The following is a 12215-nucleotide window of genomic DNA, read 5'->3' on the forward strand; positions in this document are numbered from 1 at the left end:
TGTTCGGGTTCGCCCATCTCTAGTAGTGTATAGCTTCGGGATGTAATTTACAGAACAAAAGGAACAGAACTATTACATTTTATATTTAATTCAGAAAGATAGGCAGTGTTGGCAAAAAATATAGAAAATATTTTACACAGGGGACAAACTAATAGAGCATATAGAATAAAATAAAAAGGATTAACAAAAGAGCTTACTAAATCTGTGTCATGGAAATGGCTCAGAGCTTATCGAAGGGGAGCACATTGATTGAGAAACCTCAACGTAACCGGGAACGTAGATAATGCTACACAGATATATATCTCCCTGCATTGAACACAGATCATAATTTCAAAATGTATATAGATGGTGGCGCGAAAGTGTTAAAAAAAGGCTAATACTCCCTGCTGCGTTACCTAACCGACCTCCACACCAAGTCGGTAACAAATGTATGATCAAAATAAAAATATGTACCTAAGTACATATAGGTACGCGCTAGATATTTAGCCAAGGAAAAGCTGCTACTGAATAAATAAATAAGGATAGAAAATCCAAATCGGCAGTCAATAAACAAAGTGGAGTAGCTTCTAAATGTGTCCACAGTAGTCTATAATAACACCAGGGGTGGGTAAGTATACATAGAAGTTTCCTACCTCCTGTCACAGATCGCACATCTTTCGATGAGGAAAAGAGCCGTGATGCTGCCGATATGGTTCCAAAGAGTTCTTTCCAAATAAGGACGAAGCGTGGTACAGATCCAAAAAATGGTGGCTGCCCCGGCCGGTAGCAGCCACCCAAAACTAACCTCCGGGCTGGGACAGAGTCCTGTGGTGCCGGACGCCGCGTGGAGTGAAAGCGGTAAGTCCGGATACAGTGCAGGACCTGCGTGACATAGCTAGTCACGTGACTGTGAGCGAAGCCCGGGAGTGAGGTACGGAGCGATGAAAGGGTCACCTAACCTACGTGTTTCGGAGACTGCTGTCTCCTTCCTCAGGGTTAACCCCTGCTCCGTAATAGCGGTCCTTATATAACATGCCCTATCTAAATCTGCCTATTGGAATCCAAAGAGTTCTATGCCAATATTTAAACCCCTGGGTGCCAATGTGTCCAGTGAAAAAATCCATTGTGTCTCGGCTCTGGACATGGCCTTAATAAAATCACCCCCTCTCCAGTGGCGTTTAACCGTTGCTATACCAAACACTTTCATATGGTGTATCCTACTGTCATGATGCTCTATAAAATGTTGAGACAGTGGATGACCTTTAAAATGGTTTTTAATATTACGAATGTGTTCCCCTATTCTTGTTTTAAATGGCCTTTTTGTCCTCCCCACATATAGTTTGCCACAAGGGCATTCTATAATATATATAACCCCAACAGTAGAGCAAGTAACAAAATCCTTTATTGGAATTACCCTATCCCCTTTTATAATATTAGTACATTTTTGGGTGATAGTTTGTGTACAAACCTTACACTTCTGACAGGGAAAAAATCCCTTCAACTTAGTATGAAAAATAGAAGATTGTACAAGATTGTTTATTTTGTACAGTAGGCGCAATAAGATTGCCCAAGTTCTGCGATTTTTTTTTTTTTATATATATAAATCGGGGTTGGTCCGTGATCTGATCTCCCAATACCTTATCATTTTTTAAAATGTGCCAGTGTTTTCTGACTATTTTCCGTAAGATGTTAGAATTACTATTGTATTTGGTTATAATGGGAACAAAATCACTACTTTGCATACCTTTGGAGGCGGGGTTCATTAATTCGTGTCTAGTTCTGGATAAGGCCAATTTTTTAGAGTTCTCTAATAAATCCAGATCATACCCCTTTTCCAGAAATTTTTTTGTTAGAGATACTGACTCCTTGTCAAAGTCCTGGGGTCTAGAGCAGTTGCGATGAATTCTAATATATTGGCTTTTTGGAATATTAAGCAACCAATTTGGAAGGTGGCAGCTGTCAAGGGGGATATAGCTATTTGTGTCAGTGGGTTTACAGAAAGTGCTGGTTTGGATTTTAAAGTCCTCAATAAAAACTTTTAGATCTAAAAAATGAATGTGTGTGGTACAGCTACAGCCTATGGTACCTCTATTACCATCACACCTTAAAGATAGCTCTCATATTTTAAAACTTCTACAAGAAGTAAATTGGCGCGAGGGTTTTATCATGGGCACCTTGGACATTACATCCCTCTATACGGTCATCGACCATAAAAAGGGATGTGAGGCTGCTATGCATTTTTTAAACGTATTCTCCAAGGTTCCCTCTGCACAAATAGAATTTTTAGGTGATTTAATGCACTTTATTTTAACGCACAACTACTTCCTGTATGGGGAGGACTACTACTCCCAGCAGTGGGGTACCGCTATGGGGACCAGGTTCGCGCCCAGTTATGCTAACCTGTATGTGGGTAGTTGGGAAGAACAGTTTATCTACCCGGAAGGCCGACTGTGCGCGAACCTGGTCCTCTGGCGGCGTTTTATTGATGACGTGATTTTTATTTGGTCTGGTGGTTGGGATTCTCTTAATACATTTTTAATAGATATTAATAATAATCAACATTTTTTAAAATTTACCTCCACCACCAGTACCACACACATTCATTTTTTAGATCTAAAAGTTTTTATTGAGGACTTTAAAATCCAAACCAGCACTTTCTGTAAACCCACTGACACAAATAGCTATATCCCCCTTGACAGCTGCCACCTTCCAAATTGGTTGCTTAACCCCTTTACCCCCAAGGGTGGTTTGCACGTTAATGACCGGGCCAATTTTTACAATTCTGACCACTGTCCTTTTATGAGGTTATAACTCTGGAACGCTTCAACGGATCCCGGTGATTCTGACTTTGTTTTCTCGTGACATATTGTACTTCATGATAGTGGTAAAATTTCTTTGATATTACCTGCGTTTATTTGTGAAAAAAACGGAAATTTGGTGAAAATTTTGAAAATTTCGCATTTTTCCAACTTTGAATTTTTATGCAATTAAATCACAGAGATATGTCACACAAAATACTTAATAAGTAACATTTCCCACATGTCTACTTTACATCAGCACAATTTTGGAACCAAAATTTTTTTTTGTTAGGGAGTTATAAGGGTTAAAAGTTGACCAGCAATTTCTCATTTTTACAACACCATTTTATTTTAGGGACCACATCTCATTTGAAGTCATTTTGAGGGGTCTATATGATAGAAAATACCCAGGTGTGACACCATTCTAAAAACTGCACCCCTCAAGGTTCTCAAAACCACAATCAAGAAGTTTATTAACCCTTCAGGTGCTTCACAGGAATTTTTGGAATGTTTAAATAAAAATTAACATTTAACTTTTTTTCACAAAAAATTTACTTCAGCTCCAATTTGTTTTATTTTACCAAGGGTTACAGGAGAAAATGGACCCCAAACGTTGTTGTACAATTTGTCCTGAGTACGCTGATACCCCATATGTGGGGGTTAACCACAGTTTGGGCGCATGGCAGAGCTCGGAAGGGAAGGAGCGCCATTTGACTTTTCAATGCAAAATTGACTGGAATTGAGATGGGACGCCATGTTGCGTTTGGAGAGCCACTGATGTGCCTAAACATTGAAACCCCCCACAAGTGACACCATTTTGGAAAGTAGACCCCCTAAGGAACTTATCTAGAGGTGTGGTGAGCACTTTGACCCACCAAGTGCTTCACAGAAGTTTATGATGCAGAACCGTAAAAATAAAAAATCATTTTTTTTTACAAAAATTATCTTTTCACCCCCAATTTTTTATTTTCCCAATGGTAAGAGAATGAATTGGACCACAAAAGTTGTGGCACAATTTGTCCTGAGTACTCTGATACCCCATATGTGGGGGTAAACCATTGTTTGGGCGCATGGGAGAGCTCGGAAGGGAAGGAGCGCCGTTTGACCTTTCAATGCAAAATTGACAGGAATTGAGATGGGACGCCATGTTGCGTTTGGAGAGCCACTGATGTGCCTAAACATTGAAACCCCCCACAAGTGACACCATTTTGGAAAGTAGTCCCCCTAAGGAACTTATCTAGAGGTGTGGTGAGCACTTTGACCCACCAAGTGCTTCACAGAAGTTTATAATGCAGAACCGTAAAAATAAAAAATCATTTTTTTTTCACAAAAATTATCTTTTCACCCTTAATTTTTTATTTTCCCAATGGTAAGAGAAGAAATTGGACCACAAAAGTTGTGGCACAAATTGTCCTGAGTACTCTGATACCCCATATGTGGGGGTAAACCATTGTTTGGGCGCATGGGAGAGCTCGGAAGGGAAGGAGCGCCATTTGGAATGCAGACTTAGATGGAATGGTCTGCAGGCGTCACATTGCCCCTAATATACCTAAACAGTAGAAACCCCCACAAGTGACCCCATATTGGAAACTAGACCCCCCCACGAACTTATCTAGATGTGTTGTGAGAACTTTGAGCCCCCAAGGGTTTCACTACAGTTTATAACGCAGAGCCGTGAAAATAAAAATAAAAATTTCCCCTCAAAATTATTTTTTAAGCCCCCAGTTTTGTATTTTCTCGAGGGTAAAAGGAGAAATTGGACCCCAAAAGTTGTTGTCCAATTTGTCCTGAGTGCGTTGATACCCCATATGTGGGGGGGGAACCAGCGTTTGGGCGCATGGGAGGGCTCGGAAGGGAAGGAGCGCCATTTGGAATGCAGACTTAGATGGAATGGTCTGCAGGCGTCACATTGCGTTTGCAGAGCCCCTAATATACCTAAACAGTAGAAACCCCCACAAGTGACCCCATATTGGAAACTAGACCCCCCCACGAACTTATCTAGATGTGTTGTGAGAACTTTGAGCCCCCAAGTGTTTCACTACAGTTTATAACGCAGAGCCGTGAAAATAAAAAATCTCTTTTTTTCCCACAAAAATTATTTTTTAGCCCCCAGTTTTGTATTTTCCCAAGGGTAACAGGAGAAATTGGACCCCAAAAGTTGTTGCCCAATTTGTCCTGAGTACGCTGATACCCCATATGTTGGGGTAAACTCCTGTTTGGGCACACGGGAGAGCTCGGAAGGGAAGGAGCACTGTTTTACTTTTTCAATGCAGAATTGGATGGAATTGAGATCGGTCGCCATGTCGCGTTTGGAGATCCCCCTGATGTGCCTAAACAGTGGAAACCCCCCAATTATAACTGAAACCCTAATCCAAACACACCACTAACCCTAATCCCAACGGTAACCCTAACCACACCTCTAACCCAGACACACCCCTAACCCTAATCCCAACCCTATTCCCAACCGTAAATGTAATCCAAACCCTAACCCTAACTTTAGCCCCAACCCTAACTGTAGCCTTAGCCCTAACCCTAGCCCTAACCCTAGCCCCAACCCTAGCCCTAACCCTAGCCCTAACCCTAACCCTAGTCCCAACCCTAGCCCTAACCCTAGCCCTAACCCTAGCCCTAACCCTAACCCTAACCCGAAAATGGAAATAAATACATTTTTTTCATTTACTTTTATAGCGGGTTTTTTAGCGGATTTTTATGATTGGCAGCCGTCACACACTGAAAGACGCTTTTTATTGCAAAAAATATTTTTTGCGTTACCACATTTTGAGAGCTATAATTTTTCCATATTTGAGTCCACAGAGTCATGTGAGGTCTTGTTTTTTGCGGGACGAGTTGACGTTTTTATTGGTAACATTTTCGGGCACGTGACATTTTTTGATCGCTTTTTATTCCGATTTTTGTGAGGCAGAATGACCAAAAACAAGCTATTCATGAATTTCTTTTGGGGGAGGCGTTTATACCGTTCCGCGTTTGGTAAAATTGATAAAGCGGCTTTATTCTTCGGGTCAGTACGATTACAGCGACACCTCATTTATATCATTTTTTTTATGTTTTGGCGCTTTTATACGATAAAAACTATTTTATAGAAAAAAATAATTATTTTTGCATCGCTTTATTCTGAGGACTATAACTTTTTTATTTTTTTGCTGATGTTGCTGTATGGCGGCTCATTTTTTGCGGGACAAGATGACGCTTTCAGCGGTATCATGGTTATTTATATCCGTCTTTTTGATCGCGTGTTATTCCACTTTTTGTTTGGCGGTATGATAATAAAGCGTTGTTTTTTGCCTCGTTTTTTTTTCTTACGGTGTTTACTGAAGGGGTTAACTAGTGGGCCAGTTTTATAGGTCGGGTCGTTACGGACGCGGCGATACTAAATATGTGTACTTTTATTGTTTTTTTTTTTTATTTAGATAAAGAAATGTATTTATGGGAATAATATTTTTTTTTTTTCTTTTCATTATTTAGGATTTTTTTTTTTTTTTTTTACACACTTGGAAATTTTTTTTTTTACTTTTTTACTTTGTCCCAGGGGGGGACAATACAGATCGGTGATCTGCCAGTTTGCACAGCACTCTGACAGATCACCGATCTGTTTCAGAGTGCTGCAGCGTTACCAAGTGCCTGCTCTGAGCAGGCACTTGGTAAGCCACCTCCCTCCCTGCAGGACCCGGATCCGCGGCCATCTTGGATCCGGGACTTACTGCAGGGAGGGAGGTAGGAGACCCCCGGAGCAACGCGATCACATCGCGTTGCTGCGGGGGTCTCAGGGAGGCACGCAGGGAGCCCCCTCCCTGCGCGATGTTTCCCTGCACCGCCGGCACATCGCGATCATCTTTGATCGCGGTGTGCCGGGGGTTAATGTGCCGGGGGCGGTCCGTGACCGCTCCTGGCACATAGTGCCGGATGTCAGCTGCGATAAGCAGCTGACACCCAGCCGCGATCGGCGGCGCTCCCCCCGTGAGCGCGGCCGATCGCGCTGGACGTAATATTCCGTCCTTGGGAATTAAGGCCCACCCCACATGGACGGAATATTACGTCCAATGGCAGAAAGGGGTTAATATTCCAAAAAGCCAATATATTAGAATTCATCGCAACTGCTCTAGACCCCAGGACTTTGACAAGGAGTCAGTATCTCTAACAAAAAAATTTCTGGAAAAGGGGTATGATCTGGATTTATTAGAGAACTCTAAAAAATTGGCCTTATCCAGAACTAGACACGAATTAATGAACCCCGCCTCCAAAGGTATGCAAAGTAGTGATTTTGTTCCCATTATAACCAAATGCAATAGTAATTCTAACATCTTACGGAAAATAGTCAGAAAACACTGGCACATTTTAAAAAATGATAAGGTATTGGGAGATCAGATCACGGACCAACCCCGATTTATATATAAAAAAATCGCAGAACTTGGGCAATCTTATTGCGCCTACTGTACAAAATAAACCCCCCCTTGTACAATCTTCTATTTTTCATACTAAGTTGAAGGGATTTTTTCCCTGTCAGAAGTGTAAGGTTTGTACACAAACTATCACCCAAAAATGTACTAATATTATAAAAGGGGATAGAGTAATTCCAATAAAGGATTTTGTTACTTGCTCTACTGTCGGGGTTATATATATTATAGAATGCCCTTGTGGCAAACTATATGTGGAGAGGACAAAAAGGCCATTTAAAACAAGAATAGGGGAACACATTCGTAATATTAAAAACCATTTTAAAGGTCATCCACTGTCTCAACATTTTATAGAGCATCATGACAGTAGGATACACCATATGAAAGTGTTTGGTATAGCAACGGTTAAACGCCACTGGAGAGGGGGTGATTTTATTAAGGCCATGTCCAGAGCCGAGACACAATGGATTTTTTCACTGGACACATTGGCACCCAGGGGTTTAAATATTGGCATAGAACTCTTTGGATTCCAATAGGCAGATTTAGATAGGGCATGTTATATAAGGACCGCTATTACGGAGCAGGGGTTAACCCTGAGGAAGGAGACAGCAGTCTCCGAAACGCGTAGGTTAGGTGACCCTTTCATCGCTCCGTACCTCACTCCCGGGCTTCGCTCACAGTCACGTGACTAGCTACGTCACGCAGGTCCTGCACTGTATCCGGACTTACCGCTTTCACTCCACGCGGCGTCCGGCACCACAGGACTCTGTCCCAGCCCGGAGGTTAGTTTTGGGTGGCTGCTACCGGCCGGGGCAGCCACCATTTTTTGGATCTGTACCACGCTTCGTCCTTATTTGGAAAGAACTCTTTGGAACCATATCGGCAGCATCACGGCTCTTTTCTTCATCGAAAGATGTGCGATCTGTGACAGGAGGTAGGAAACTTCTATGTATACTTACCCACCCCTGGTGTTATTATAGACTACTGTGGACACATTTAGAAGCTACTCCACTTTGTTTATTGACTGCCGATTTGGATTTTCTATCCTTATTTATTTATTCAGTAGCAGCTTTTCCTTGGCTAAATATCTAGCGCGTACCTATATGTACTTAGGTACATATTTTTATTTTGATCACAGATCATAATTTGCCTGGTCTTTTTATCAGCACTTGTTACACTCACACACCTCCACTGGATGACCTCATGTGGATCCAGATGTGGGATGTGGCTTTAGTTTCCCAAAATTATGAGATTCCCAATTTCCAGGATATCTCTGCCCCTGCATATGTTCCTTTTGGGAGTGTGGTTCGACCAAGTGACTGCGTAATACCGATGTTCAAGGGGAGCAAAGTGTTTTTTTGGGATAAGCCCACAGTTTTAATCTTAAAACAATTGGGGGTATTGCAACCTAATTCATATCTGTTTTACACAATAGGGTTAAAAAAGCTGAAAAGCACTATTGTGTTAGCCAGCTCCCAGGATAAAATGTCTTATCCAAAGTTGCAACTTAACTATTAACCATTCGCTGTTATCAAACTAGAAAATTAATAAATAAATACGCATGAACGGTGACCTACATGGAATAATTTCAATCTAAGCAGACGTCCAAAAATACAAGCCTCCAAGGAAAGGTTCCACCTTGTAATAAAGCAATACCATGTGGGTGGTAGGTAAGGTAATCTAGGACTAGGTTGCAAAGTACCCATCTCAGCTGTTCTCCTACAGTCTTGTGTTTCCTACTGACATGAGTGATATAAGACTCGGTGACGCGGTTCCCTGTGTGCATTAAGATACTTACCGATCACCGTCCTCTGACATTTCCAGGGCCATTCCCGTCTCCCCTGGGACACGGGACCGTAGTTGTGACTACTGGATCCTTCCAGTGCTTGCTGTACAGACCAGAAGTCACTTCTCAATGTAAGTCTGTGAGACTCAGAGCGAGGTTCCCATAGACTTAGATTGAGAGAAAGTCACGATGGTGGAGAAGGACTGGAGCGTCGCTGGAGATAGTAAGGCCATGTTCACACCATCCTTTTTTTCATGCGGAATCGCCGCGATTTTCCCGCTGCGAGTCCGCAGCTGTTTTCCATGCAGGGTACATTACAATGTACCCTATGGAAAACAGGAACTGCTGTGCCCACATTGCGGAAAATCGCGAAAAAAGCCGCGCTGAATAGCCGCGGTAAAAAAGAAGTACCATGTCACTTCTTTTTGCGGAACTGCAGCGGTTCTTGCACCCATAGACCTCCATTGTGAGGTCAAACCCGCAGTAAAACCCGCAGATGAAAAAAATATCTGCGGGTTTTCTGCGGTTTGTGGTGCAGAACCGCTGCAGTGTGGCTGCCCCCCCGTGCCCCAATCCCACCCCCCCATGCTCCGATGCCACCCCCCCATGCTCCGACGCCCCCCCCCCCCGTGCCCTCATCTCCCCCGTTATACTTACCCGGCCTCCCGGTGTCCGTCCGGCCGTCTTCTCCCTGGGCGCCGCCATCTTGCAAAATGGCGGGCGCATACGCAGTGCGCCCGCCGAATCTGCCGTCCGGCAGATTCGTTCCAAAGTGCATTTTGATCACTGAGATATAACCTATCTCAGTGATCAAAATAAAAAAATAGTAAATGACCCCCCCCCCCTTTGTCACCCCCATAGGTAGGGACAATAAAAAAATTAAGATTTTTTTTTTTTCCACTAAGGTTAGAATAGGGTTAGGGGTAGGGTTAGGGTTAGGGGTAGGGTTAGGGTATTTTCAGCCACTTCAACCCTAAAAAACTTCCTAGAAAACACACAGACTCTGCATAGAAAACTGCATAAAAAAACGCATCAAAAAACGCACCAAAAAAGCACCAAAAAAGGACCTGCGTTTTCTTCCAAGAGCTGCGGTTTTTAGTCCTGAAAAAAAAGGAGGGAAATCGGGAACGTGTGAACATAGCCTAAAAGTCGGCTACTGATTTTAGTACATAGAGGGAACATAACCTATGAGGAGGTAAAATAAAAAGAAAACCCGAGTGGTACGTTTGGAAGGGAGGCACAAAGTGTACAGTCAAGTCCTAACTAGTAGGAATGGTGGTGATTATGCAGAAATCAATGTAGCCATTCTTGTTCCAAGGAAGTATGATAATGGAGTAGGATTATTTTACAACCACTGAAATTATCACATGAGAATCATTGGTGAGGATTTTATGAAATAATTTTCTAAAATTTTTGTTGAAGGTTTCTGAAGCAATTGTGGCTGAAGAGGATGAGGAAGGTCGATTGGATCGTCAAATTGATGAAATTGATGAACAAATGTGAGCACTTGACAATACTTTTTTTTTTCTCCTCTGTACCTTCAAGGTTTTTATATTGTGTTTTACAGGGTATCTTTAACCCCTTAATGACCGCCAATACGTCTTTTAACTGACCTGAGATATAAGAGAATAATCTCCCCATACAGGTGACAATCCAGCAGCTGTCGGCTGTACACTATAGCTGACAAATTGCTGCATCAGCCGCGATCAGCATTAGCACCGTCCATATCTCTTTAACCCCTTAGATGCTGCTGTTAATAGTGACTACATCATATAAATGGTTAACAGCGTGTCTTTATTCAAATTGGTGCCCTCAGATCATGATTGGGTGGTCCTGATGTTAATGATGGCAATTCATGGCCAAATAGTGGCCTTAGAGTCTGACGGCTGTTGTAACCTGTTCAGAAGTTAGCGGCATTTATGTGGTAAAAATACACATTTTCATTTCTCTCATGCCACTTTGCATTAATTTCTGGAAATCACCTGAAGGGTTAATAAACTACCTGACTGCAGTTTTCAATATGACAGGTGCTGTTTTTAAAATGGTATCACTATATGGGACCCCTAAAGGCACTTCAAACATAAATAGGTCCCTCAAAAAATAAACTTTGTAAATCTCCTTTAAAAAATGAAAAATTACTGCTAAATTGTTAAACCTCCTAAAATGCTAACAAAATAAAATAAAATTTTACAAATAGCGCTGATGTAAAGCCGACATGAGAGAAATGTTATTTATTAATGTTTTGCTGTGGTATGACTATCTGGATTAAAGGGAATCTGTCAACCCAAAAATCGTATATGAGCGAAGGCCACCGGCATCAGGGGCTTATGTACAGCATTCTGTAATGCTGTTGATAAGCCCCCGATGTAACCTGAAAGGTAAGAAAAACTGGTTATCTTCTACCCACCCAGGGGCGGTCCCAGTGCTGTCCGGGTCCGATGGGCGTCGCAGTCCAGGTCCGGCGCCTCCCATCTTCATACGATGATGTCCTCTTCTTGTCTTCTTGCCGCGGCTCCTGAGTACTGCAGTGCGCAGGCGCCAGGAAAGGTCAGAGAGGCCCGGCACCTGCGCACTGCAGTACTTTGCTCTGCCCTCAACAGGGCAGACAAAGTACACCTGCGCCGGAGCCGCGGCAGGAAGACAAGAAGAGGATGTCCGCTTATGAAGATGGGAGGCCCCGGACAGCGACGCCCATCGGACCGGACCGCAGCGGGACCGCCCCTGGGTGAGTATAATCTAACCTGTTTTTCTTCTCTTTCAGGATACATCGGGGGCTTATCTACAGCATTTCAGAATGGATGATCTGTTCGCCCCCAATTTTTTATTTTCACAAGGGTAACAGGAGAAAATGAACTCCAAAATTTGTTGTAAAATTTCTCCTGAGTACGCCGATACCCAATATGTGGGGAAATTTTACTGTTTGGGCGCATGGCAGGGCTTGGAAAGGAAGGAGCGCTATGTGTCTTTATGAATGCAAAATTTGCTGGAATGATTAATAGACGTGTTTTGAGAGCCCCTGATGTGCCTGAACAGTGGAAATCCCCCACAACTTATACCATTTTGGAAACTACACCCCCCCAGGGAACTTACCTTGATCCCCTATGTGCTTCACAGAAGTTTATAACATTGAGCCGTGAAAATAAAAAAAATAATCACATTTTCCCAACAAAAATTTTCCTTTAGACCTAATTTTTTTTTTTACTTTCACAAGGGTAATAGGAGAAAATGGACCATACAATT

The 12215-nt window shown here is 42.5% G+C and overlaps 1 protein-coding gene across 2 annotated transcripts in view; it reads left to right on the forward strand.

Moving 5' to 3' along the window:
* The window catches only part of ZNF830 (zinc finger protein 830), a 216267-nt gene that overhangs the window by 183462 nt on the left and 20590 nt on the right, over positions 1-12215 (forward strand). The window contains exon 9 of one of the 2 annotated variants that reach the window (XM_069730476.1): positions 10398-10474. The exons of the other annotated variant lie outside the window; for it this stretch is intronic. Within the exon in view, the coding sequence (XP_069586577.1) occupies positions 10398-10474 (77 nt within the window). The remainder of the gene's footprint in view (positions 1-10397; positions 10475-12215) is intronic. 2 annotated transcript variants of the gene reach the window in all.

The sequence above is a fragment of the Ranitomeya imitator genome, chromosome 6 (assembly GCF_032444005.1).
Source record: "Ranitomeya imitator isolate aRanImi1 chromosome 6, aRanImi1.pri, whole genome shotgun sequence".
In the NCBI taxonomy this organism is placed as follows: domain Eukaryota; kingdom Metazoa; phylum Chordata; class Amphibia; order Anura; family Dendrobatidae; genus Ranitomeya; species Ranitomeya imitator.